Source organism: Poeciliopsis prolifica, unplaced genomic scaffold (genome assembly GCF_027474105.1).
Source record: "Poeciliopsis prolifica strain line A6 unplaced genomic scaffold, Auburn_PproV2 SCAFFOLD007, whole genome shotgun sequence".
NCBI classification, from domain to species: Eukaryota; Metazoa; Chordata; class Actinopteri; order Cyprinodontiformes; family Poeciliidae; genus Poeciliopsis; species Poeciliopsis prolifica.
The window spans coordinates 3,471,003-3,495,927 of record NW_026562382.1 but is presented as its reverse complement, the minus strand read 5'-3'; the positions used below and the strand labels follow the sequence as shown (position 1 = coordinate 3,495,927).

The following is a 24,925-nucleotide window of genomic DNA, read 5'->3' as shown; positions in this document are numbered from 1 at the left end:
ATTGCGTATCCGCTTGTTCCTTTCAAAATAAAATGTATGGTCACTTCCTGCTAGTGAGTGAACCGTCCTAAAGTGATCCCGTTCCTTTCCTTTGGAGCAGCTTCTTCTGGCTTCTTTTCTTCTTCTTTTTTTTTTTTCAAATCTCCTATAACAATAATTTTCACAGATTGAATTAAATGAAAACAAAGAACAAGGACAGAGTGCCAAGTCAAAAAATAAAATAAAAAAAGCAACCAAGCACACTTAATGAATTAACAATGAAAAATAAAATCAAAAATTAATTTACTAAAATTATGCCTTTACATAAGACAATCATCTCGAACGGAAATTATATACACAAATAGCAATAACAATACAAATTGAACTAATTATTATTTGTTTTCATTTTGCCATTTTTTAATCAATTGTAAAAAATAAAGGAAAAAAAAACTGAAAGCAAGAACAAAAGGTATCTATTATGCCATTCTGAATTTGTCAAAAGCCTGAGAGACAAATAAAACTTCCACAGATAAAAAACTATTTATTCGTTTTAAAGTTTCCACTTTATGTAATGGTAATTTATTTATTTTTTCTCACTAATTTCAGTACTATTTCATTCTAAAATGTCAGATTTGTTTTAACATCTCACTCTCTTTATTTCTAATGTTCCTAACAATGAATCGATTTTAATGTAAAATGCTAAAGAGCCAGAAACTGAATCTCCTCTTAATATTCTACATTTTGCTTTTATTATATGAGGAAAATAAAAAAAATAAATAAAAATCACAAAACTCTGTCTGTCGAACTTTCAAGGATGCATCTATGAGCTTCATGGGAGTACAGATACCTGTACCAGATACCTTATAACATCTTCAGTCATATTTAATGAATTTGCACATAGAAATTTGCTGAAGGCTGAAACAGTTTTGGGAAAGAATTTATGGTTTTAATTTTTCATTGAGTGTTGCTTCATCTAATGTAAATATGTTGACAAAATAAAAACATTTTGAATGCAGTATTAGAAATTGTGCATCCGGAACATGAAGATTTCAAAGAGACTGAAAGAAAGTAATTATACAAGCAGTATAACTACTGCTTGTATAAATTAAACCGTATCAAAATACGGCTTAATTTCCCTTTATTATCGTTAAAGTCATAATTTAAGAAAAATGTACTGAATTGCCTGGTTAATTTATTTCAGGTGAAATCTGTGGTTTCATCACTGAACAATTAATTATCACTTGAGAGTTTGTAGTTGAGTTATTACAAAGTGATGAGATAAAGCGTTCTCCGGGATAATTGCACATAGAAATTTTCGCACATAGATTTCTTCCTTTAATGTAAGAAGAACTAATTAAACCCGGGCAAAATTATTAGATGATTAAGCAGCAATAATGAACTCAATAGTTCATTGAGTCTTTAATGTTTTATTATTAGTTTTTTTTTCCACTGAAGACATTTTCTATCTGTTGAAACATGTTTTATTTATGTGAAATAACATTTATTTATTTATTGGAAGCTTTCACATGCTGAAAAAATGCGAATAGAGCTTCAACTTAAAATAAAAATAATTAATTTGTCACATGTAGTCTAATTGTGTTTGTCAAATTTACATTATGTTTGCTTATGGCAATTTTATAAACTTAATAAATTTACTTGGATAAATTTAATTTGATTATTTGCAACAAATTAACTCAATCTTTTTAATTTGGATCAACCGTTTTCTTTTTCCAGTGCAACGTCTTGACTCGTTAAATTGCAGTGGCTGTTGTTATTTCTGTTATTGCTCTTATTATAGCTGCTTTTTGACCTGGAAAACTAAAAGAATGAAAAATGTAATTTGACGATTTGATCGTTTATTTGATAAAAAAGCAAAACCTTTTGGTAATGCTTATCTAATTGGCTCAAACATGAAAAGAGTAAAACTTTTAAATGTCATCTTTCATTAATTGAGAGCTATTGTTGATTTATAGCTGATGGCATGCTGTTTTTCGATGAACGCAGGAAGCTGGAGGCGGTGGTTGATTTACAGCGGAGGGGAAGTTGGAAATTGGGTCGAGGCTTATGTGTTTCTTATCACAGCACTTACCCTAAGAGTTTTAAAAGTCTGTGGCAGATTATTTGCAAAGATAAACCGACAGACGAGCACAAATATTTCCTGCTGCTTCAAAGTTGGGTTTTCTGCTCATGTCAACCATCAGAATCTTTTCACTGCCTGGCAAACAGCAAAAACAAAGAAATCAGGAGATGAGAAAGATTTATCTGACGTTCATGTGTACGAATGCAGTGGATGTTAAATAAGTCTTTTTCATCTCAAGTTTCTTTTTTTTGTTTGCAGCTCTGCAGCAAAAAATAACATCTCTGAATTCATTTAATTCTTTGCTGCAAAGTGCATCTTTCATCAAATATCAGGTGAAATTGCTGGAATTTTATAAAAAAAAGTTCCAACAACAATTTCCTAAATCATTAATAGTCTGACACTTTGTAAAAACCTCTATCCTTGTTGTTTGCCCCTGTTTTAGATTTCCATTTTTTACTTTCAATTTCTAAGCTACATTTTCAGAAAAAAAAAGTTATAATAATTATCAATTTGTAGACTGATGCACTTCTTATGTTATTCTTCATTTTTTTAGTTTTCAAAACAAGTCTTTTATGTCATCAAGCCAGTTTTAATAGCAGAAAGTGATGATCTGAGTGAACACCATAAGCGGTTTGTTTTCTATTTTTAAGAAAAAAAAAGAAAGACTGATCTCAATAAGGTCTTGTAGCCTCAAATCACTCAATGCTGTGATCTAAATAATATTCAAAACACACCAGCAAATCCACCTCAGAAGGAAAATGAGCAACAGTAGGTTTTGAAGTGGCGTCACCAAGTCCCGGTTTAAATCCTAATTTGATTGAACAGGTCGCTCATTCTACAAACCTCTTCAGTCTTGTTAAATTAAAGCAAGTTTACAAAATTTCCACCACAGTGATGCAAAACACTCAGGTGACTTCAGCTGTTCACATCAAGGGGAAAAAAATAGTTTTCACACAGAGTCGGGTTTGTTGGATAGCTTTTTTGCTTACAAATGGAGGCATTTTGTATTTTTGTCTCATGATAACATCTGTTTGATGGACCGAAACCATCAAAAAATGTAAAATGCTAAAAAACTTTCTTATGAAAAGCTGATTAACACCAAAGGCTCTAATGTGTTTAAAATACATACATAAATTAAAATCATGATTAACATGACTAAATACCTCCTCACCTCAGAGACGTCTGAACATTTAATAGAATAACCAGCGAGAATAGCTGGTTATAAAACTCCATGTAAAAGTCATATTTTATCAAGTATCATCATTACAATATTCAGTTTATATTCTCGCATGCCAGAAATGCACCACAAAACGTCTCATTCATTGTTATCAAGCAGCGGAGAAAGCAGGATGTTGACTTTCTTTGTGTGGGAGTTTTCAAGAAGAAACCAATATGCATATAAAACTGCAAACCAAAAATGTCCAACTATTCAACAGATTCCTGTGTGACGGTGCTGCTTGTCATGTCTGTGGGTGTGTCTAGGCACAGGAAGAGTCTTTGGTACCAGTCCTGATTTGCAGGTTACATTAACTGCTGGTGCTGCACAGCCCACAGCCAACGGGTCACGATGGAGAAGAAGCACATGCATGTTCAACACAGCAGACTTTCCAATTCTGCTTCTTTAGGAAACTGCAGAGGTGAGTTTAGTTCAGACCAACAACCTGATGTCGTTTCTGTTGTCCGGTGTCGTGGCTGTAATCTTCCCTCTGTTCAGGTTCAGAGAGTCGTTTCCATCTGAGTGTTATTCTGTTCTTCGGCGTGTTCAGCATCTGCCTGCTCATCGGACTGCTGGTCGCCAACACTCAGTGTGAGTCTGCTCATAACAACTTGTTATTACGACCTGCGCATCCAACTAAAGGTTTCAATAACTCTCTTTGGTCTTCGTTCTCAACACATGAAGTCAGAAAAAATATCTTGTTTGTTTTTAAAGCACAAAACTTTTGCCAGAAATTTACTTTTTTTTTTCCCTAAAACATCTTTTGAAAAGAAAGTGATGGTATTTATTTATTTATTTTTTGTCCTATTTTTATACATGATTTTAGGATGGTAGCAATTTTCAATTATTATTTAAGTATATGATGGTAAGTTTAGTTTTTGATATTTGGAAGTTTCTAGAAATATAAGTAAATAAACGTTTAATTTTTGTGATGAAAAGAGGGACTAAACAGGAAGTATTTATTCATGAACAGAAATTGTTTCTAATGTACAGATAAGTCTATGATTGATACTACACCTGACACAGAGGATTAAAAGTAATTTTTGAGTATTTCTATGTAATACTGAGGTTTTGTAGTGGGCCAATCAGAGTCCTGATCTGAATCCAATGCAGAATCTTTAGAAGGATCTTAAGATTAGGGTAATGGCAAAGAGGTCTTCCAAGGTCAAAGATTTACCAGACAAAAGTTCTGATCAACAATTACATGACATGTCGCCTGATGTGTTGCAATAACAATACAGATTTTTCTATTGATAACTAAGTATGGTACAAATAACTTCTTCTGTAGCAGTTTATAATGTATGTAATGCTTTATCGTTTTGAATAACAACTTTCCTGAAACAAAGCCAAATGAGAGTCCCGTCAGGACATTGTTGTGTCTTTGTCGTCTTTCCCTCAGTAAAAATCTATTTTCCTCATGAATTACAGACAACAACGCCAAACGGCAACTAACTGAGGAACTCCAGGACTTGAAAAAGACTCACGACTCCAAACTTTCAGAAATAAAACAGCTGAAAACGACGCTTGATGAGAAATCTGCAGAACTAAACAGAGCTCTGTCCGCACAGAGTGAGCTTTCACAAATTACGATCTCAGAGCCTTCAAGAAGTCACATTTAAATTCAAAGCTCTCCTGATATCTTTCTGAACTCACATCCTTTTCTTATGTTCATTTATTTCAGATAGTGACTCCAAATGTAATTCAAATGAGGAACTCCTGAGTGATCTGACTAAACGTCTCTTCGCCTGCAATGAATCGTTTTTCAACATAACCAAAGAGAGAGACCAGCTGATTGAGTATCTTAAAGTGAGAGTCGGTGAAGGATGGTCTGTGCAGAGTAAGCCCTAAACACCGTACACTATTTTTTATTTAATAAAAAATATTGATAGCGTAGGTATTTCTGTATTACTTTTAGTATATAAACACGTATATATATGTATAACGCCAAAAGCCCATGTGGTGTTGATTAATTTTTCTGTTTCAACTTTCAAGCTCGTTTTTCTGATCTATTTTCAGATAACTCCATGTTTAATATGACAGAAGAAAATCACCTCTCCGGACTTTCAGTCAATCTGACAGCGTCGTTCCAAGAAAGTGAGAAAAACCTTTCTCTCCTATCCGTTGAGAAAGACCTGCTGAACACCGAGCTTGGTGAGACGACTAAAGAGTTGCTCCGGTTTTGCAATTTGTTTGAAAGGAAGTCTTTAGTTTTGTTCGGTAAAGGCGGCTGACGTGAAATTAAAGTCATGACAAAATTGGTCCAAATTATCTGCCATGTTCACTCCTAAGATAAATTGAAGACGTTTAAATTTTTATCTATGTAGGATTTTGCGGCATTTATAAATGTGAAATGCTTTGCATTAAAATAAAACATTGTTCTAACAATATGCTTTTGATGCTTGCATAGCATATGATTACGCCAGTCCAATATTTATACCGTGCTGGAAGAAAAATAAGCTATGTTGTAACGTGAGCAATATGTATTTCATAGTAAGATGATAGGTAGCACAATAATATTTTCATGCCACAATTTGACAAAGCTGTTTCTTGTTTGCTCTTCACTTCCTGCTCTTTAACACAGTCGTTTTTAGATGATCATTCCTTGTAGCCCGCATATAAACAGTCTGAATATTTCACAGTGATACTTCACATTGAAAGAAACATTAAAATATAAATATGAATTTGAAAATCATCTGAACTTGATTCTCTTCTTCCAGACGCAACATGTCCTGACGACTGGTTCACGTTCAACAGCTCTTGTTACCAAGCCTCTGATAACAAGACTTCATCCTGGGATGAAGGCAGAGCGGACTGCTTCAGAAAAGGAGGAGATCTGGTGGTGATAAATGATCCTGAGGAGGCAGGTGATGAGAGATTTTAGAGGGACACCGCTGACTGAGCGTATAAGAGGAGAAATTAAAATTATGATATGTAATGTAGTGAGTGGGCATGTTGTTTTGTATTTCCTGTATGGTATAATGTAAAAGTAAAAGACTCAACTAGATTTTCCACTGACAAGGAGTTTCCTCTAAAATGTGTAAATTAGTATTTAGCAATAATTTGCTAAGCGACCAGTCGCACAATATTTGAAATAAGGTGATGGAGCAAGATTTTTTTTAACTAAATTAATGATCAAAACCTGTTTCTGTCAACATTTTACAGCAATTTCTTGCTGAATTCAAGATGGACGCATGGATTGGTTTGAGCGACCGGGAAACTGAGGGATCCTGGCTGTGGGTTGATGGAACCGCTCCGAATTTCACGTAAGGATCCAGTCTTTTATTGAGCGCCGACAGTGACTCTGCATGGTGTTTACTTTAGTTTATATCATGGTTTTTGCATAAACACTTGATATTTGACAAATCATGTTGTCAAATATGAAGTGAACATGAACAGGAAGTTAGATCACATTGAATTTAAGAATTTCATTTGCATAAATCACAAATGAAAATGATTTATGCAAATAAATGAGCCTCAAAACCTTTGAACTTTATTTTTTAGCATCATTATTAACTTTATTATCTGATCTAATTAAAAAAGTTACCCCCAATATCTATCAGTTATTTATTATTGACACTTAAAAATGAATATAAAAACACTGAAGCTTTACAATGCAGTAGAATTACATTTGAATGGCAAACAAGTCACAAGTTTATGTGAAATTTAAGGAATTTCAAAGTTTATTTAGTTGATCAAATTGATTTTGAAAAAAAAACATTTTGAATGATTGTGTCTCAATGTTTTCTTCATCTGATTGCTTCTTAACTTGTCAAAATCTGAGGACACAAGACAATACCGGTTTAATAACCATAATTACATCTCCGTCACAAACCTAATTATTGGAGGCTTGAAATGATTCAAATTCAATTTTAAAGCTTTTATTTCTTTATTCCAGGTTCTGGCTCTTCGATCAGCCTGATAACGGTGGTGGAGACCCAGAGTGGGGTGAGGAGGACTGTGTGCATTTCACGTTGTATGACGGCACAACTTGGAATGATGTTTCATGTAATGCTACCAAACATTGGATTTGTGAAAAAATACCAACCAATCAGTTCTGAAAATGATTTGTTTTTATTCTTCGGCAACCAAGCAGACATAACTGTGTAACTCGCCTGTTACAAAAGTGCAAACATTGAACTGTGTTGACAGACACAAGTGTTTTTTTCCCTCCATCAACAGAAAAAGTATTTTCACTTTGCTTACTTTGCTAGCTCAGTTAAGATGATGAAGTGTTTAGTTTGCTAGAAGTCACTTGCTGCTCCATTTCATTATGTGCATAAATAAAAGTTCTTTGTTGCTGATTGAATTCTGACTTGCAGAGCTCCACACATATATTTTCTCTTTTATATATAGAAGATATAAAGTGCGTTCTGGTTTTCAGATTATGGATCTTTCCTTATCTTGAACATTTAGTGGAAATGCATCTTTAAAAGGTGTTTGTGAACACAGAGTGAGGCACAGCAACCGTTTGGGTTCTTGTTGCTCTGCCTGAAATCAGATACACAAGCCCTCTAATGTAGAAAATTATCAAATGAAGCAGAAATTTGAAACGGACTTTGGAACAAACAATTTACTTCATGTTCACATTGAATATATGAGTTCTGCATCGGAAAATGTGCTGAAGTCAGTTTGGTGTTATTTCCACATTGGAGTCAAAAATGTAACAGCGCTGACAGGTCTACAGTCTATCAGTAACAGATTTACCCAAAGGTGGATTTATTTATTAAAGATAATTTAAGCATTTTTCTCTAATGTTCACTGGGAATAATTTTCTTCAAAGGTTATTTTTGGAGTAATAGAATTACAGAGTAATGGGCAAAGATACAGATTTGAACTGTGAAAGATTAAAATATAATAAGGTGCTTGGTTTGTGTTGTCTATTATTTTACACTGTAACAAATTATATATCAGTGTTTCCTAATCCTGGTCCTCAAAGCACACTGCCCGGCATGTTTTAGGTGTTTCCTCGTTTCAGCAAGTTATTTCAATAGACAAGTATAGTAAAGCAGGGAAACATCTAAAACATGCAGGGCAGTGTGCTTAGAGGACCAGGGTTAGGAAATATTATTGTATTAAAAAAACATTAACAATATAATATATAAATATTTTATAAATAATAATAAATCATAATATTCCTCTATAGATGTTTCTCTTTCCAGTTTCATCAGGGACTCAGAACCTTAAACATGCTAAAGGAAATTAACATCCAAATTTGAAAAGTTTAAAACTGGGAGCTTTAATGTGGATGAGCATTAGCTGTCTTCAATAAAGTCTTTTTAAAAGTTTACAGAACCTCAATTCAAGACTATCTGGACTCTTGTCAGTAGTTTCAGAACCTGTTCATGCAGGTTTCAGCAGCTTTGAGTCCCTGGCAGGTCAGGGAGGCTCCGGCCTGGTGGAGACCGCTTTACTGTGATGCCTCAAAGGGGGTCAAACTGCGGTCCTGGAATGTCCTGCAACTTTTCCATGAGCCTCTGCTGCACCACACCTGAATAGAATAATTATCAAGGCTCTGGAGATTTGATCCACACAAGGAGAAGGAAATTAAGCCATTTCATTCCAGTGTTTTGTAGCTGTGGCACATCTATACACTGCAGGACACACTGGCCCTGGAGGACTGGAGTTTGACACATGTGTTCAATACGCCCTCTGGTGGCAACATGCTGCAACTACAGCTTAATGCCTCCCTCAGTCCCACCAGCAGACAGTCAAGCAGCAAACAATGTTTTCTGTTGGTTAAAATTTACATTATCTGAAAAATGTGATCCATCTGGACCTTTTCACTGCCTAACAACAAAAAAATACATTAGAAGATCTGAAAAAAATATCTAGATAAAAAAAAAAAATGTTCTTTTATTAATGCATGTCTCATTCCCAAGCAGAAAAGCACTTCTTCATTGAATTCAAAATCATTTTAAATCTCAATCTGCTGGGACTCATAATTTTGGGTTAACTGTATGTAATAGACATACCATAATAGATAAGTGTCAATTAATGTGTAAAAGAACAAGGCCAAACATGTTGGAAAACTAGAGTTAAGGTGTAAAAATCCAATCAAGAACCTGTACAGTACATGACTGTAGAGTCAGAGATCCGATGTAAGTGTTTGGGCTTCTTTGATAGAAATCTGTCAAAGGGAAGATGTGCTTTCACCTCAATTGCATATTAAATTTAAAAACTAAAAAGACAAACTAACAAAATGATCTTGTTTGCTGCAGGAGATTCTCACAAACTTATGAGACATTTTGTGGTTATTTTTATAAATGAACACAAACCTTTTGCCTGGTTTTAGCTGCAAAGTGAGACAGACACTTGCATCTCAGAGCTCAATTTACGTTCCTTATTTTAACCATTTATGGTGAAGAAAGAGAGAAAGAGTGAAGCAATGGTGGAGGGGTAAAAAACGACTCAAATATGGAGGCCTTAGCATTCGACCGCTGAGGATCAACATGCTAAGATGGAGGGAGGGAGTCAGAGAACCTGAAGAGACAAAGAAAGACACTTCCAGAATCTGCAAGTTTATTATTTAATTGTGTTTAAAAGCCACGAGGAATCACAAGATACAGGTCCAACTTTTCAAGTTAATGTCATACAACATTTTCCAATACCATCATCACCATGGACAGTAACCAGTACAGTGACCAGTACAGTAACCAGTACAGTAACCAGTACAGTAACCAGTACAGTAACCAGTACAGTGACCAGTACAGTAACCAGTACAGTGACCAGTACAGTGACCAGTACAGTAACCAGTACAATGACCAGTACAGTAACCAGTACAGTGACCAGTACAGTAACCAGTACAGTAACCAGTACAGTAACCAGTACAGTGACCAGTACAGTAACCAGTACAGTGACCAGTACAGTAAGCTGACAGGAATATGAAAATCAGGCCTTTCTATGGATGTTCACACACTGCTGGATGTTACAGATGACAGGATTTATTTCAACAGGCTTTACAATGAAGCAGACAACAACAGGCTGTAGATCCACATTTAAGAAGCTTTTATGTTAAAGAAATTACATTTAAAACTAATCTATAAATGTATTATTTTATTATTATTTTTTAAAGGCACTGTGTCTACAGGGTAATTTTTCTTTTTGCATAATTCAATAGCACACATTTTCAGTCTGAAAAGCCTCCATATGTATCTTTAATACACAGTACTAAACATTTTCAGGTAACTGCAGTGGAGTATAAAGCATAAAGCTTAAACTTAGTCTAAAGTGGAAAGCAACAATTAATATTTAGCCATTATTACATTGGATCCTTTTCACAGATCCACGGGAAAGAATCATTACATTTATTATCATTCCATGTCTTGTAGTTTTCCCAGATCTGTCCACAAGCTTCAACTCCACCATAATTATTAGGCTGGCCGTTTCCCCAGAACTTAGAAAGTCTGTAAACAAGAGAGTTATAATCAGATTATGTTTCACAACAAACAAAAAGAAAATGTTGCTTTTAAGTTTTGATGTTCAACATTGCAAGTGGATATACAGTAAATGTCTTTGGAACCAGAAGATAAATAAATAATTTACACAGTTTGAATTAGCACAACTTCCTGTATTTTAAGGATTCAATTTCTTTACTTTTTAATGAGAAACAAAGTTGTGTTAAAAATAACTGCAGTGTTTACAAAAAGTGTTTATATCATCACAATTTTCCATTTCTTGATTATTTCAGGTTTTTTCTTTACAAACAAGTTTATTTTGGCCTGGTGCTTCTGTTTAGGTGGAAAACCTTCCTGCAGTGAGTTATTGCTGAAAACTATTTCCTGAAAACCATCTGAATATTGGATCTCTATAGATACTGTTGCTTTTGTCTGTATCATTTTTGTATTTCTGGGTTTGACCCTCACTAGAATTTTAGGGCCATAAAGTTATAATATTACTATACAATAGTCAAACTAAAAAAGACGTAATATTTTCAGAACAAAGTTGTTATATTGTGGTCACATTTAATGCCTTTATGGCCTTTTGTTCTGCCTCACAGTCTGACTGCTCTTGATTGGCTCTAATCACTTTAGACTGACTTGTATTTGGGAGGTTCAGTGCTCCATCAGTGTTTTTATTTTCAATTCATTTTAGACTGTTTGGTTATTTTTGTTTCATTGCTGGGGCGGCACTTCACCCTCTTTAGTCCTTTGAGTGTTAATAGGATTAAGGTTTACTCCGTTTGTTAAACCTTATCTGTGTAATAAATCATTTTACATTTCTATTAATAAATTCATTACAGAGCATCAATAGCATGTGTGGCACACAAGCCATTTTGATGGAATAATTGAGTATTGATACGCTAACCGAGTTACTTTATAACAATTATTACATTAAAATGTTGTGGACTCAATCAACAGCTCGCTTGATTGTTTGCCACCATTACATATCATGACAGTCAGGACTGTACATTTTCTGTTACGCTACTTATTATGTAGAAAAATAATCATTTAAATATGTTTCTACTGAAACCATAATTGATCTGATTTGTAATGTTGAACTGCTATTATTTTGCACACTACATTTATATACAGAACAAAACACCAGCATTGGCACAAACTAAAGTAAAGCGATCTCATTCTGGGTTTGAGTCAGAAATAAAATAAAAATACAAAAAACTTACTGAAAACTCAGAGCTGTGCCATCAACCCACTTCCAGTGTCCCTCTGTTTCTTCATCAGTCAAACCAATCCATGTTGTCTTCTCAGTAAGGGTAACAACAAATTTCTGTCAAAGAACATAAAAAATATTGCTTTTAGACTTGAATCACAACACAGTGTTCATATTATGATTGTAATCCAGATGTATTGATCACTTTGAAAACAAGCTGTTCTTAAATCTTTCCTCTCCTTCCCTCTTCCAGATGGTTTCTGTTTTATCTTACAACTTATTACAATGAAAAGCCAAAGAAAACTAATATTTTCTATTTGTCAAAGAAAAGCAAAGTAAAAATAATTCACCTGAGAAATAAAAAATTAATATCTTCTTTAAAAAAATAATCAAAATCCTACTTTAAAATCAAAGTAACCAGTTCAACTATACTGGCATCTTAAACATAAATTCTTGAGCAATTTCCACACTTCTGTGTTTAACAAAAAAGAACAAAAAACAAAACTAAACCTTTATCTGTTTTCAATGTGGGTTAAGAAAACTAAAACTAAACATGACACATTGCGGCTGAATTTATTTCCAGAAAATTTGCACAACTAGTTTTAGCTTTGAAGACAATTTTCTCACACAGGGCAAGATGTGTTTACACAGCTTTGTCTCTTCATAAATTCATTCCTAAATTAAAAAAGTTTGTATCTACTCAGTTACAAACTTTTTTTTCAAAACAGAAAAAATTGTTAAATTCAACGCAGCAATATACATTGTAGACAGAGCTGTATGTGGAACATAGTTAAAATATGTAATTATTGGAAATGTGTGTAGATTGTATTCAAATGCAAGAAAAATTATGAAAACATTTTGTAGCACAATGTTTATATTAAAGCACATAGGAAAGTATAAATCTCACACTGAAAGATTACATCACCTGTTCATCATCGTCGTCTATCACCACCAGATCTCCTCCTCTGTTCATGCAGTCTATTCTCGCTGCAGTCCAGGAACCGGTTTTTGTAGAGAGGAAATAACAAGAGCAGCTGAACATCCTCCATCCTGCAGGACAGATTTTCTCTAAAACATCCCAAAAAATAATTAGACTCATTTAAACAAATCCCAAAATAAAACAAAAACCGTGACAAATGATTTTTGTTATTGTTGGAAGAAAACAATGTTTTCAAAATCAGTCGGGTTTTACAATGTAATTTTGCTTCATCACTCATTTGACTAGTCATTAAAAGTAGATCAATTAAAACCAACTTACACAAAGTTTGCATTATAAGGATTTTAAGTCTCTACAAATAAGATGTTCTCACAAACACATGAGGACTTACTTTTATTCAACAAACTCTGAAGCCTGGTCACTTCATTAGACCTTTCCAAGAGTTTTACATTCAGTTGGTCTCTTTCCTTAGTCAGATTGTCTTTCATATCAGAGAGATCTGCTGCTGAGATGGATAATCTGTGAGCTGAAATAATTTAAGGTAAAATATATTAGAAATGCAAATCATGTTTGTTTAAGCCTGATAAAATATGTTTACTTGTTTATAAAAAGACTTATACCACTCTGGATTTTGATCACAATATATTTTTTCTGATTTATAAGCAAGGCAATAATTTCCAGAGGGTTTTGTCACAGAAAAATATTAATCTAATAGAGAATCTGCTAAAACTTTTATTTAATTCCAAGGACATACAGTGACTTGTGTGTTCGAAGATAAAACTTTGACTTATTTACTGGGAAGAATGAACTGATAATGAAGTTTTCAGAGATGTTTTTCTTCTACTTTCCACTGAAACTCCTTTGAACCGGGTTTGATTTAGAGACAGAGGTACTAATAAACCAGAGATGAGAAACTGCCTATAGGAGAGAGCTGGACGGTCGGCACTGTGTACGTGACAGAAAAGATATAAAAGGAGAATTATATGTGTTCAGTTTCACTTCTGTTTTTATCTCTCTGTCTCTCACACATCATCATGAAGTCCAAGGAACACACAGGACAGGTCAGGGAGAAAGTGGTGGAGAGGCTTAAAGCTGACTTAGACCATAAAAAGATTTGAACAGAGGATTCAATCCATAATCTGGAAATGGACAGAATATGGCAGAACTATAAACCTACCAGAATAAAGCCGTCCAGACGGTGCTTTGGTCAGATGAGACTAAAATGTAACTTTTTAGCCATAAAGCAAAACAATGAGTGGTGGAGAACTAACACTGTACTTATCAAAGCTGGTAGAGACAAATCCTGCAGCTGAATAGTTTGACACAGCAGATACAGATTTTTATCTGTAAAAATTGTTTTCAAGTATAATTCTCTTTCTACTTCATAATGATAGTACCACATTGTGTTGGTGTTTCAAATACCATAATATAATATAATATAATATAATATAATATAATATAATATAATATAATATAATATAATATAATATAATATAATATAATATAATATAATATAATATAATATAATATATAATATGAAGCTTAGGCGTAAATTCAACCTGGGAGACTCGATCCAGCTGACATTCATCTCGCAATCGCCACGTCCTACCTCACCCAATCAGGGCTGGAGCAACTCTCCGCTTTGGGCCTATCATCATCCAGGACCGTCTTCAAAAGCCAAGCTACCAGAGGGTCGACCCGCTCATCGCTGTGCACAACCCACCTCCTCCCCTCTTCTCCACCGTTCTGATGGATGTTTCCAGGATCCTTCCGCACCCAACTCCACCACCCGTTTTCATTCCCGGGGGAAGACTGTCCGAGCTCGACCGAGCTGATGTCCTGCCCGTGATGATCCGCGACTCACAGTCCTCTGCCGGGCCCGAGCGCCAAAGAACTTGTACCATTAAATCTTCTAACTGCTATTTTCTTCTCTGTGTGAGTCTCTCCAGATTGAAATAATATAATATAATATAATATAATATAATATAGTATAAAATGTTTTATGTCTTAAGAAATAAAGCAGAACAGGTGATGAGAGATAAATAAATGTTAACAAAACTCACAGTGGAAACCGAGCCTGATGAGTCCAATAAGGAGGCCAACACTCAGGATCCCCAAAGAGACAATAACACCCACATAGAGCCTCTTCTTAGAGCTGATAGGAACTGAAGACAATTTATTTCAGTACCATTAATTTCTCCTTGGTAATATTGACTAAATAATTTATGCTTTTCTCTCAGAGATCATTCTTACCTCTGTCCTTTACCACTGAAATGTTGCAGACAAAATCATCATTTGCATAGATTTCCTCCATTGGTTTGAGCGTCTTATCTGCAGCAAAAACAGAACTACATGAACACAGTGAAAATTAGTTTTTCATGAGGAAGTTGCAAGTTTTAAGAATGCTGAGCATTTCAACCCAAATATTGTTTCTGAGAGCAATACCTTAATCTTTTTAAAAACTTATAGATAATTTAGATGTTTAATGCTTAAATCACAGAGAAAGCACCGAGTGGCGCCTTTAAATCAGCCGTCACAAACTATAGAATATATTTACATTTAATTAACACATCAGTTTAGCATTTTTTAAATGACTTCTTTTTCAGTTCACACCTGGAAGTTTAAGGCAATTCCTCTTATAATATAATAAAAAAATTTAAATAGTTTATTCCAGTTTAATTTTTTAAAAAAAAAGCTAACCAATTTTTTTAAACAAACTGTTAACCAATTCAAAAATGTTTTTTTTTGTTGTTGTTTTTTTAATTTTTTATCCATGCTGCTTCTTCCAGTAAATTACACACGAGTCACTTAGGACTTATTTCTGACATTATAGTTGAAATTGTCTCTGGATTTCACTGTCTGACTGTCACACAGCTGATATTGTTAGATTTCAGTTTGCAGAGCAGCCAAGTATAGAGATATAATGTGGCAAAATCGAATACTTTAAGAAAATAAAGAATAACTTACAACAATTTAACGCAGGACAAGTCAAGTCAAGGGAGGCAGAAAGCAGAAGATACCAGCGAAGAACATTGACAACGAATCGATTTATATAGAAAGGAAGAAGTGGAACTGTATTAATAATTAGATGAACTAGTCAGAAACAAAAGAGGAACAGCTGTTGCAGAATGCAGGTTGGCCCAACAAAACTAAAAACCAGAAGTGGTCTTGGTACCAATGAACGATCGGAGGAGAATCTATTGGACGCCGGATGAACTCTTGGAAGATCCATGTTGATCAAGCACACAGCCGTCTCAGTAGGATTAGTACAGTGGATAGAGCGAAAAGCCCGTTTGAATCCTGTCCTCAGCATCTTTGCTTTATGTATTTTCCCCTTTCTCTCTGCAAGAAAAAAAATTGTTGAAAAAAAGAAGAAAATTGTGTTATGATCCAGCTTGAATAGTGAAGATCTGCACACACAGAATGATGTGGGTGTTTGTCAAGGTGACCTTTGTTGCAGGAGTCTTAATTTGCATCAGTGATTGAGGGATAGAGCTGAACCTCTTTAAAAGCTGCTGTGCACTGGACAGTTGACCCATCTTATAAATTCACCGTCTGCATGCGATTGGTGCAGCTGTGAGGCTCCTGTTCTGGGTTTTCACTCAGAATGGCATCACTCTGTCTGTAATGACTTTCAATATTCTCTATAGGAAACATAGATTTTGTTTTGTAGAGGTCTTTTTTGCTGATTATGAGTGGATATGGTTTGCGGTCCATAGATGTAAGTCCTGGACCTTCTTCTGTGGAAGACATGATCGGCGACCTGAGGCTCCTGTTTTGGCTCCTGGCATTGAGACTCAGTCCCCTGACCCATAAATACCTGATTTATATCTCAGACCATAGATCTAGAATTTAACATTTGTTTGCTGAGAATGAGAAAACTATTACAGTTAATGGTTTCAGTAGAAACATTAAAAGATTGAATCTGAATTCATCATCTTCTAATTGTATTAAAATTGCTCAAAGCCTGTAAAGTCACAGGTCAAGATGAGACAGTTCAGAGGTCATTTCAAAATCTCTTTTTCAAAATGTATGACCAAAATAGCATATTAATGTCAAAATCATAGTATTTAAATATTTCTAATTTACCTTTAATTCAGTGATTGATAAACTCCTCTGAGGGAGAGTCAAAATACTCAGTGCATCACGATTCCTTCTGCTTCACTCTGAACATTTTTATTGCACATTTATGGTCAAGCAGATGCACTAAATATGTCAAACAGACTGTGAAACATCAATATGTGGAGTACATGTGTGGTCAGACATGTTTTTTAGGCCAAATAAAGAGACAACAATGAGCATGAACCACTTGCAACGTTTACTGTGTGACACAACACCAGCAGCAGTGATGCATAGCACAGCCTCACTTTGCTCTTCTTCCATGGATTTGAACAAGCAATGAGTAAATGAAGCTATTTTGATAATACAAATGTTGGAAAATCAGAAAAATGTATAGAAGTCAAGAATACAGGCTTTACCTCTTCATGAGGCTTAATTTGCCCTGCAAGCGTTCACACCTCTTGAATGTTCAACATTTTTGTAAATGTCAGGGTGTAATTTTAGCTTTAGTGTCATTGAGACTTAGACCAAGTAGCACATGACTGTGAAGTGTCAGTGAAGTGATTCATGGTTTCCTCATTTCTTTGCAACTAAAATCTTAAATGTGCAGCGCAGCTACGTTTGTAATCAGAGTTGATATTTTGTAGAGCCAATTGTTTGCAGGTTTTTTGAGGTTTAGACAATTATAGACAGAAAAGGACATATGTGTATCACTGACCAGTCTGCTGTGTTTCTTGTTTGTTTATTAAATATACAAAAAAATCACTGAGATTAAATTACAGAGTATGAGAGCATTAGGGGCAAAGCTGTTCAGTTGTAGTTTTTTTTGTCTTCTTATAACCAGGTATCATTTCCCTTTTCCTTCACAGTACATTGTGTGTTAGATCAAGACCAGACCAGTCATAAGCAAAATTCTTGCTTATGACTTCATACTCTTTAAAAGTCTAGAAAAAAACAAAAACAAACATGATTTAAGCAGCAAATTTTTAGGAGTTGAAATACCAATTCTAATATAAATATTTTTTAGGACATACAAAAATAGAGTTGGACTTTGGTAGACAGGAAATTCCTGAGAGTATATCTGCATTTAGTACTTTAGGATAAATGAATTTTTACCAGGGCTTTCCCCAGAGTATTATAAGCCTGGCGGGCCACCAGGCTTTCGTTGCGTCTCCACCAGGCTCAGCATTGTTAGTTTTATTTATTGGGGGGGTTTTTAAGACTTTATTGTTGGTGTTTAGGGATTGTTGATAATGTCTTCCAATAGCACATACATCTCAAGTTTAAACATTTTTTATTCAAAAACACAAGATGAATGGCTTCATTTCCACCAGGCTTAGCAAATGTTATGGGGGAAACCCCAATTACCTCATCTGCAGGTTCCATTCTTCAGCTTACAGCTTGGGGTCTCGATTGGGACGACTTGGCAACTCTTCTCATATGTTGCTGTATCTTTCGGCCTCTTTATAGGGCTTGTTGATTTAAAGGCCTCCAAAGGCAGGGAAACTATATCCAACGACTCGGTTGTGGTTGAATCGTCTCTGTGATGTGTGTGGGTTGTGTCTACATAGTGACATATTACTTTCTCTGGTCAGGTCAAAAAACACTTTCATTTTGGTATAATTTCATTACAGGAGGAATGATCATAAGCTTTTAGATTTAAAGACAATGTTTAAAAGCTTATGAACCCACATTGACAAATTTCTTTGACAGTTTAGGTAGAAAATTCTTATTTCACTGCAGACTTGCTGTGTTTACATTTCCATAATGGTTTCTATAGATGTAAATGAGTTATGTTTCGAGTCAGAGGAATATTAAATGTTCATCTTCTAGTCTGTAGTTTCTTATGACTAATTTCAAGAAATCACTATAACTAATAACTTAGGTATAAAGACCTAAGTTATTAGAGTTATTTATAAATGAGGCATTAAGATAAAGAAATTTTGCCTGAAGATTGGGAAGAGAAAATTCCCTCCAATTACATTTAACATTGTAAACTTTTATCAGATGGATTAAAGATTGGCAATTAACCTTGAACTGACCAATCTATATGCGTTTGTGTGTTTATTTATTTTGTTACTTTATTTACTGCCACCTTTTGCTTCAGACACAGTTTGGTGTAATTTCCAACTGGAGTAAAATTAGAGAAACAAATGAAACAGTGTCTATATGTTGAAAGTTTAACAGTAAAACTTCATTAATGAAGGGATTTCCTGTCTGATGCTCTCAGAGACGTTTTCTCAAAATGGAATAATAGGGTGAGATAAACAGGAAAAGGAAACGGAGAAAGAAAAAAGATCGACTGAAACAAAACAAAAAAAATCAAAGGAATGAACAAACTTCAACGCTGCTCAATGGTTCAAAAACCTTCTCTCACAAATTTTATTTGTGAGAGAAGTCTGAATGATCACCAGAACTTGAAGCGTACAGAAAAAAGACACATCCAGAATCTGAAAGCTTACATTTAATTGTCTTTAAAAGCTGCAAAAAATTAATGAATAAAAAAAAATACAACATACAGGTCCAACTTTTCAAGTTAATGTCATACAACACTTTCCAATACCATCATCACCATGGACAGTAACCAGTACAGTGACCAGTACAGTGACCAGTACAGTAACCAGTACAATGACCAGTACAGTAACCAGTACAGTAACCAGTACAGTAACCAGTACAGTAACCAGTACAGTAACCAGTACAGTGACCAGTACAGTAACCAGTACAGTAACCAGTACAGTAAACAGTACAGTAACCAGTACAGTGACCATTACAGTAACCAGTACAGTAACCAGTACAGTAACTAGTACAGTAACCAGTACAGTGACCAGTACAGTAACCAGTACAGTAACCAGTACAGTAACCAGTACAGTAACCAGTACAGTGACCAGTACAGTAACCAGTACAGTAACCAGTACAGTGACCAGTACAGTGACCAGTACAGTAACCAGTACAGTAACCAGTACAGTAACCAGTACAGTAACCAGTACAGTAACCAGTACAGTGACCAGTACAGTAACCAGTACAGTGACCAGTACAGTAACCAGTACAGTAACCAGTACAGTAATCAGTACAGTAACCAGTACAGTAACCAGTACAGTGACCAGTACAGTAACCAGTACAGTGACCAGTACAGTAACCAGTACAGTAACCAGTACAGTGACCAGTACAGTGACCAGTACAGTAACCAGTACAGTGACCACTACAGTGACCACTACAGTAACCAGTACAATAACCAGTACAGTGACCAGTACAGTAACAAGTACAGTAACCAGTACAGTAACCAGTACAGTAGCCAGTACAGTAAATGTTTTAAACCTAGCAAATAGGAGTTTTTGTTCTGTCAAGTAACCAAAAGAGGCCTTTAGTCCTTGATGTTCTGCTGGTTGTAAGTTCACTGAACACACATTAATAAATGATGATAATTGATCACATGATCAAACGTTGAGGTCTGAATGTGTGTAAATGTGAGTCACTCAGACTGTGTGGACAGGAATGTGTTCATATTCACTAGGATGAACTGCTGCCCTCCACTCAGAAATATGTCTTATGGTGAGAATAATATTGTTTATTGTCTTTTTACAAAAGAAGAAGAATTTCATATCATGATTTGTCAGAAAGCAGACAGTGCAGTTTTTTGTTCTTATGATTCCTGAGAACTAATCCAACAACAGAATCTCCCCACAGTTATAATTAAAACAAGTCTTGTGTTATTTTTTCTTCTGTTCATGAGTTGACTTCTTCTTATTATTACTATTATTATTATTTTATCATTTTCAGCATTGGCGCACACAGTTGTTGCAGTCACTACAATCAGGCCTTCATGTCGACGTTCACAGAGACCAGAGAGGCTCAGTCACAGACAACGATGCAGTCAAGCATACAGCAGAGAAAGCTAAACTCAGTCTCAACTGTAAAGCAATTCCTAACAAACAGAGTATTTAGACCGGATCCTTTTCACAGAGCCACTGCAGAGAAGCAGAACATTTAAGATCATTCCATAACTTCTCAATGGTGATATGTACGCAGTCCTCTTCCCCATACTGTGAATCTCCATTACCATTATCAGGCTGTTTATTCGACCAGTATTTGGTAACTCTGCAAATAAGAAAATCATTTCAGAGCTTATATAACAATGTTATGAAAAAAGAAATCTGATGTTTTAGGCTCTTTATAGGGCCATGTAGAGCATTTTGGTGAAGTCTCTTTTATTTTCTTGCATTGTGTGTTTTCCACACAGTGCCATTGACAGCATGATCAATCCCACACACAATGCTGCCTTAAGTTGTTATAAAAATGCTGTTTTTCTGTCACGTATTCTTTTTAGTAATGGGTGTGTTTCTCAGTTTGTTTTCCAGTTTTGAAAAAAATATGAAGCTGCAGTGGAGGAAATAAGTATTTCATTCCCCACTGATGTTAATAAATAATTCAACATTCTTTGATTTTATGGTAGCTCTATTTTAACAGTGAAAGATAGAATACCAAGAAGAAAATTTTGAAAAGTAAGTAATATTTAAATAATCATTTTAAAAAAAGCATTTTATTGAGGGAAAAAATATTTGACACCCCAACAACCATGATTAATCTTGGCTCCCACAGACCACCGACGCACCCTGATCTTGACGAAGTTGTTTCCTGCATTAAAGACATTTCCCCAAACTGTCACCTGTATAAAAGGTCACCTGCCAACAGACTTAGTGACACCGCAACATATCTACCCTGGGCAGCACTAAAGAGCTGTCTAGAGATGTCAGGAACAAAATTGTTGACCTACACAAGACTGGAATGGGCTATAGAAGAAAATGGCTGAGAAGGTGACAACTGTTGGCGTAAATATTCTGAAGTAGAAGAAGAACAACATTACTGTCAATCGGCCTAGGTCTGGAGCTTCATGCAAGATATCAATCACCTCATGGTGTCTCATTGATCATGAGAAAAATTAAAAATCAGCCAAGAACTACATGGGAGGAGCTAATTAATGATCTCAAGACAACTTGTACCACAGTCTCCAAAAAAAAAATGAACCTATTTTGCCAATGAACCTATTTATGACTCTAAGAGAGAGTTTGGAGGAAGGTACTCTGGTCACATGAGATTGAGCTCTTTGGCCACAATTCAACTCCACGTGTTTGGAAAAAGAGAAATACAGAATATGACCATCCCCACTGTCAAGCAGTGGTGGAAGTTTTATGTTTAGGTAGTGTCTTCCTTCTGAGGGCACAGACCGACTTCACCACATCAACAGGAAGCTAAACATTGCTACATATTGCAAAATCCTGGCTGACAACCTCCTTGCCTCTGACGGGTCACTAAAAATGGATGGTTGATGGGTTTTCCAGCACAGCAATGTCCCAAACATGCAGCCAAGGAAACAAAGATGTGGCTCAAGAAGAACCATATCAAAGTCATGGAAAGGCCCAGCAAGTCTCAATCCAAATGAAAATCTATGGAGAGACCCGAGGCTTCGCATTTCCAAACACATGCCTAAAATCCTCAAGAATTTGGAGATGATCTACAGAGAGGAGTTTCCAAAATTACTCCTGAAGTGTGTGCACACCTTATAAAAGCTACAGGAAATGTCTGACTGCTTGCCAACAAGGGTTTTCCCAGCAAGTATTAACTGATGTTTCACTGGGGGGTCAAATACTTATTTCCTTCAATAAAATGCAAATGATTTTTTTTTTTAATGTAAGTTTTGCGGCTTTTCTTTTGATATTCTAGGCGTCATAATTAAAATAAATCTGGTATAATATTATGAGACGTTTCACTTGTTTTTCAGTATAACATTTTTAAAGTCAGTGGGGGATCAAATGCTTATTGGATAAGTTGAGCTTTTCAGAAGAACAAATGTTTTACTCATTTTCCTAATGTGGGAAATTATAACTCTTACATATTTTTTTGAGTGCAGGTTTAGGTCTGACAGCTGCTACTAATCACTGTAAATCCTGTCTAATCCTTTACACTTCAGTGAGATTTTGAATGGTAAATCCAGTTTGTTTTTTTTAGCAAAGAATAAGAAATAAAGTGTGAAACTCACGCTTGAGTGAGCGGAGTGTCATCAACCCACTTCCAGGATCCTTCAGTTTCTTTATCATTCAAACCAATCCATGTTTCTTTTTTGGTCATTTTAGAAAGTAAATTCTGTCAATATTATAGAAAAAACATTAAGATTTCAGTACAGCAGTTGCTTGTTTTATAACATGACATGCAAGGTAAAGAACATTTCTATTAAAGGTTTTAGAATTTATTCACCTAAATATTAAACAGTAAATTTTTTTCTAGTTGTTTTCATAAAAAAAATAAATTAATCCTTCTTAAATTTTAACAACACTTTAATTTGAAGGAGTCATTTTCTTTGGAGTCAGTTCCACACTTCTTTATTTTAAAATAAAAAAAAAAAAATAATAAAAAAAACAAAAACATAAGGACACTACTAAACATTCATCTCCCAAACACGACACAATGCACAGTAAATAAAGTCAGAAATGCTAAGATTTTCATCTACTCAGTTTATCTTAATATGGTATCATTATGTTTGACATATGAGCAAAAACGAAGAGATATGGTGGACATTTTTTTCATGACAGAGCCATTTAAAATTAAAATGTTTACATTAATGTGTTAAAAAAATTTCGGTGTATTTTCATTGTATTAAATATTTTAAAAAAATAAACTGAACCTATTCAAAACAGCAATATGCATGAGAGAGGGAGCAATATTGTTATATATTCTGTCTATAGTATACCACAATGGTGATGTCTGTGGATCGTACTAAAATGTCATGGAAACATCTTGTTACACAATATTTTCAAGGAACTATGAAAGAAAGACATGAATTTCATTCGCAGACATAAATGAATGATGTCCCACTGAAAGATCACATCACCTCTTCATCATCGTCGTCTATCACCACCAGATCTCCTCCTCTGTTCATGCAGTCTGTTCTGGCTTCATCCCAGGATCCAGATGATGTAGAGAGGAAATAACAAGAACAGCTGAACATGCTCCATCCTGCAGGACATGTTTTCTCTAAAAGATAAAAGAATATTTAGCTGTTTTTTAACACTGCCTACTAATTATTAAGCTAACAGAAAGTCAATGTTGCATAATCGCCCATTTGTAAAGTGATTAATATTTGAACTATAAATTATATTATTTTGAGGATCCAGGGTTTTTAGTAACAGTTAAATAAACATAAAAACCCACAGATTGAGAGTGAAACTCTGCAGGAAGGAACTTACACCAAAGATGGTATCAAAAGGATCTTCTGTCTTTTAGAAAAGAAGTTTTTCTCACAAACACCTGAAGACTTACTTTCCTTCAACAAACTCTGGAGCCTGATCATTTCTGTGAGGTTTGCTTTCAGACGGTCTCTTTCTTCGGTCATTACAGAAAGCCGGTCATCACTGTCCTGGAGACGATCAGTCAGATTGTCTTTGGTGAAATCTGCTGCCAAGCCGCCGACATCATGAGCTAAAAGTAATTAAAGCACATTATTAGAGAAAAACAGAAAAGCTTAATAAGATATACTCATTTAACTTTAACTTAGAAAGTTGGTTTTAATGCTGAGAGTGATTCGACCATTCTGGATTTTGATGACAATATTTTTATTTTTATTTTCTGCCTTTAAAGATAAAGCAGAACAGACTCAGTTAAATATGAGACAACAAAACTCACAGAAAACACCAAGACTGATGAGTCCAATCAGCAGGAAAACATTCAGAAGCCCCAGAAAGATGATGACACCCACATAGAGCTTCTTCTTAGAGCCGCCAGAACCTTCACAAAGGAAATACATTCATTTCATTTCTACAACAAAATATATTCATGCTTCTCTTTCTCCTGTTGTTCTTACCTTCATTCTTTGCAACAGGAATTTGCCAGTCACTTTTCTCAGGATCAACATTCATATAAATTTCCTCCATTGCTTTGACAGATGCTGAACGTTTTGTAGACTTTCCGATCTGCCGCCAAACCAGAAATATCTGAGAACTGCTAAACTGAGTTTGAGGAAGTTGCAATTCTGAGAAAGATGGATATTATTCAGAGT

The 24,925-nt window shown here is 35.0% G+C and overlaps 2 protein-coding genes and 1 long non-coding RNA gene across 3 annotated transcripts; 1 reads left to right on the top strand and 2 right to left on the bottom strand.

Moving 5' to 3' along the window:
• Positions 1–3,524: 3,524 nt before the first annotated feature.
• Positions 3,525–6,156, top strand: LOC129361193 (uncharacterized). Its single transcript, XM_055031924.1, has 6 exons — positions 3,525–3,696; positions 3,774–3,866; positions 4,704–4,844; positions 4,957–5,112; positions 5,292–5,426; positions 5,993–6,156. Exons 1-6 carry the CDS (start codon positions 3,627–3,629, stop codon positions 6,154–6,156), a joined length of 759 nt encoding a protein of 252 aa, XP_054887899.1. The 5' UTR covers positions 3,525–3,626.
• A 7,091-nt stretch (positions 6,157–13,247) lies between these two features.
• Positions 13,248–15,862, bottom strand: LOC129361346 (uncharacterized). Its single transcript, XR_008606140.1, has 4 exons — positions 15,787–15,862; positions 15,073–15,150; positions 14,883–14,984; positions 13,248–13,345 (listed from the first exon to the last, which is right to left on the bottom strand). It is a non-coding gene; the product is annotated as an uncharacterized LOC129361346 (long non-coding RNA).
• Positions 15,863–20,816: 4,954 nt separating this feature from the next.
• Positions 20,817–24,925, bottom strand: LOC129361345 (CD209 antigen-like protein A). Its single transcript, XM_055032148.1, has 6 exons — positions 24,731–24,925; positions 24,553–24,654; positions 24,190–24,309; positions 23,762–23,904; positions 22,913–23,016; positions 20,817–20,973 (listed from the first exon to the last, which is right to left on the bottom strand). Exons 1-6 carry the CDS (start codon positions 24,798–24,800, stop codon positions 20,817–20,819), a joined length of 696 nt encoding a protein of 231 aa, XP_054888123.1. The 5' UTR covers positions 24,801–24,925.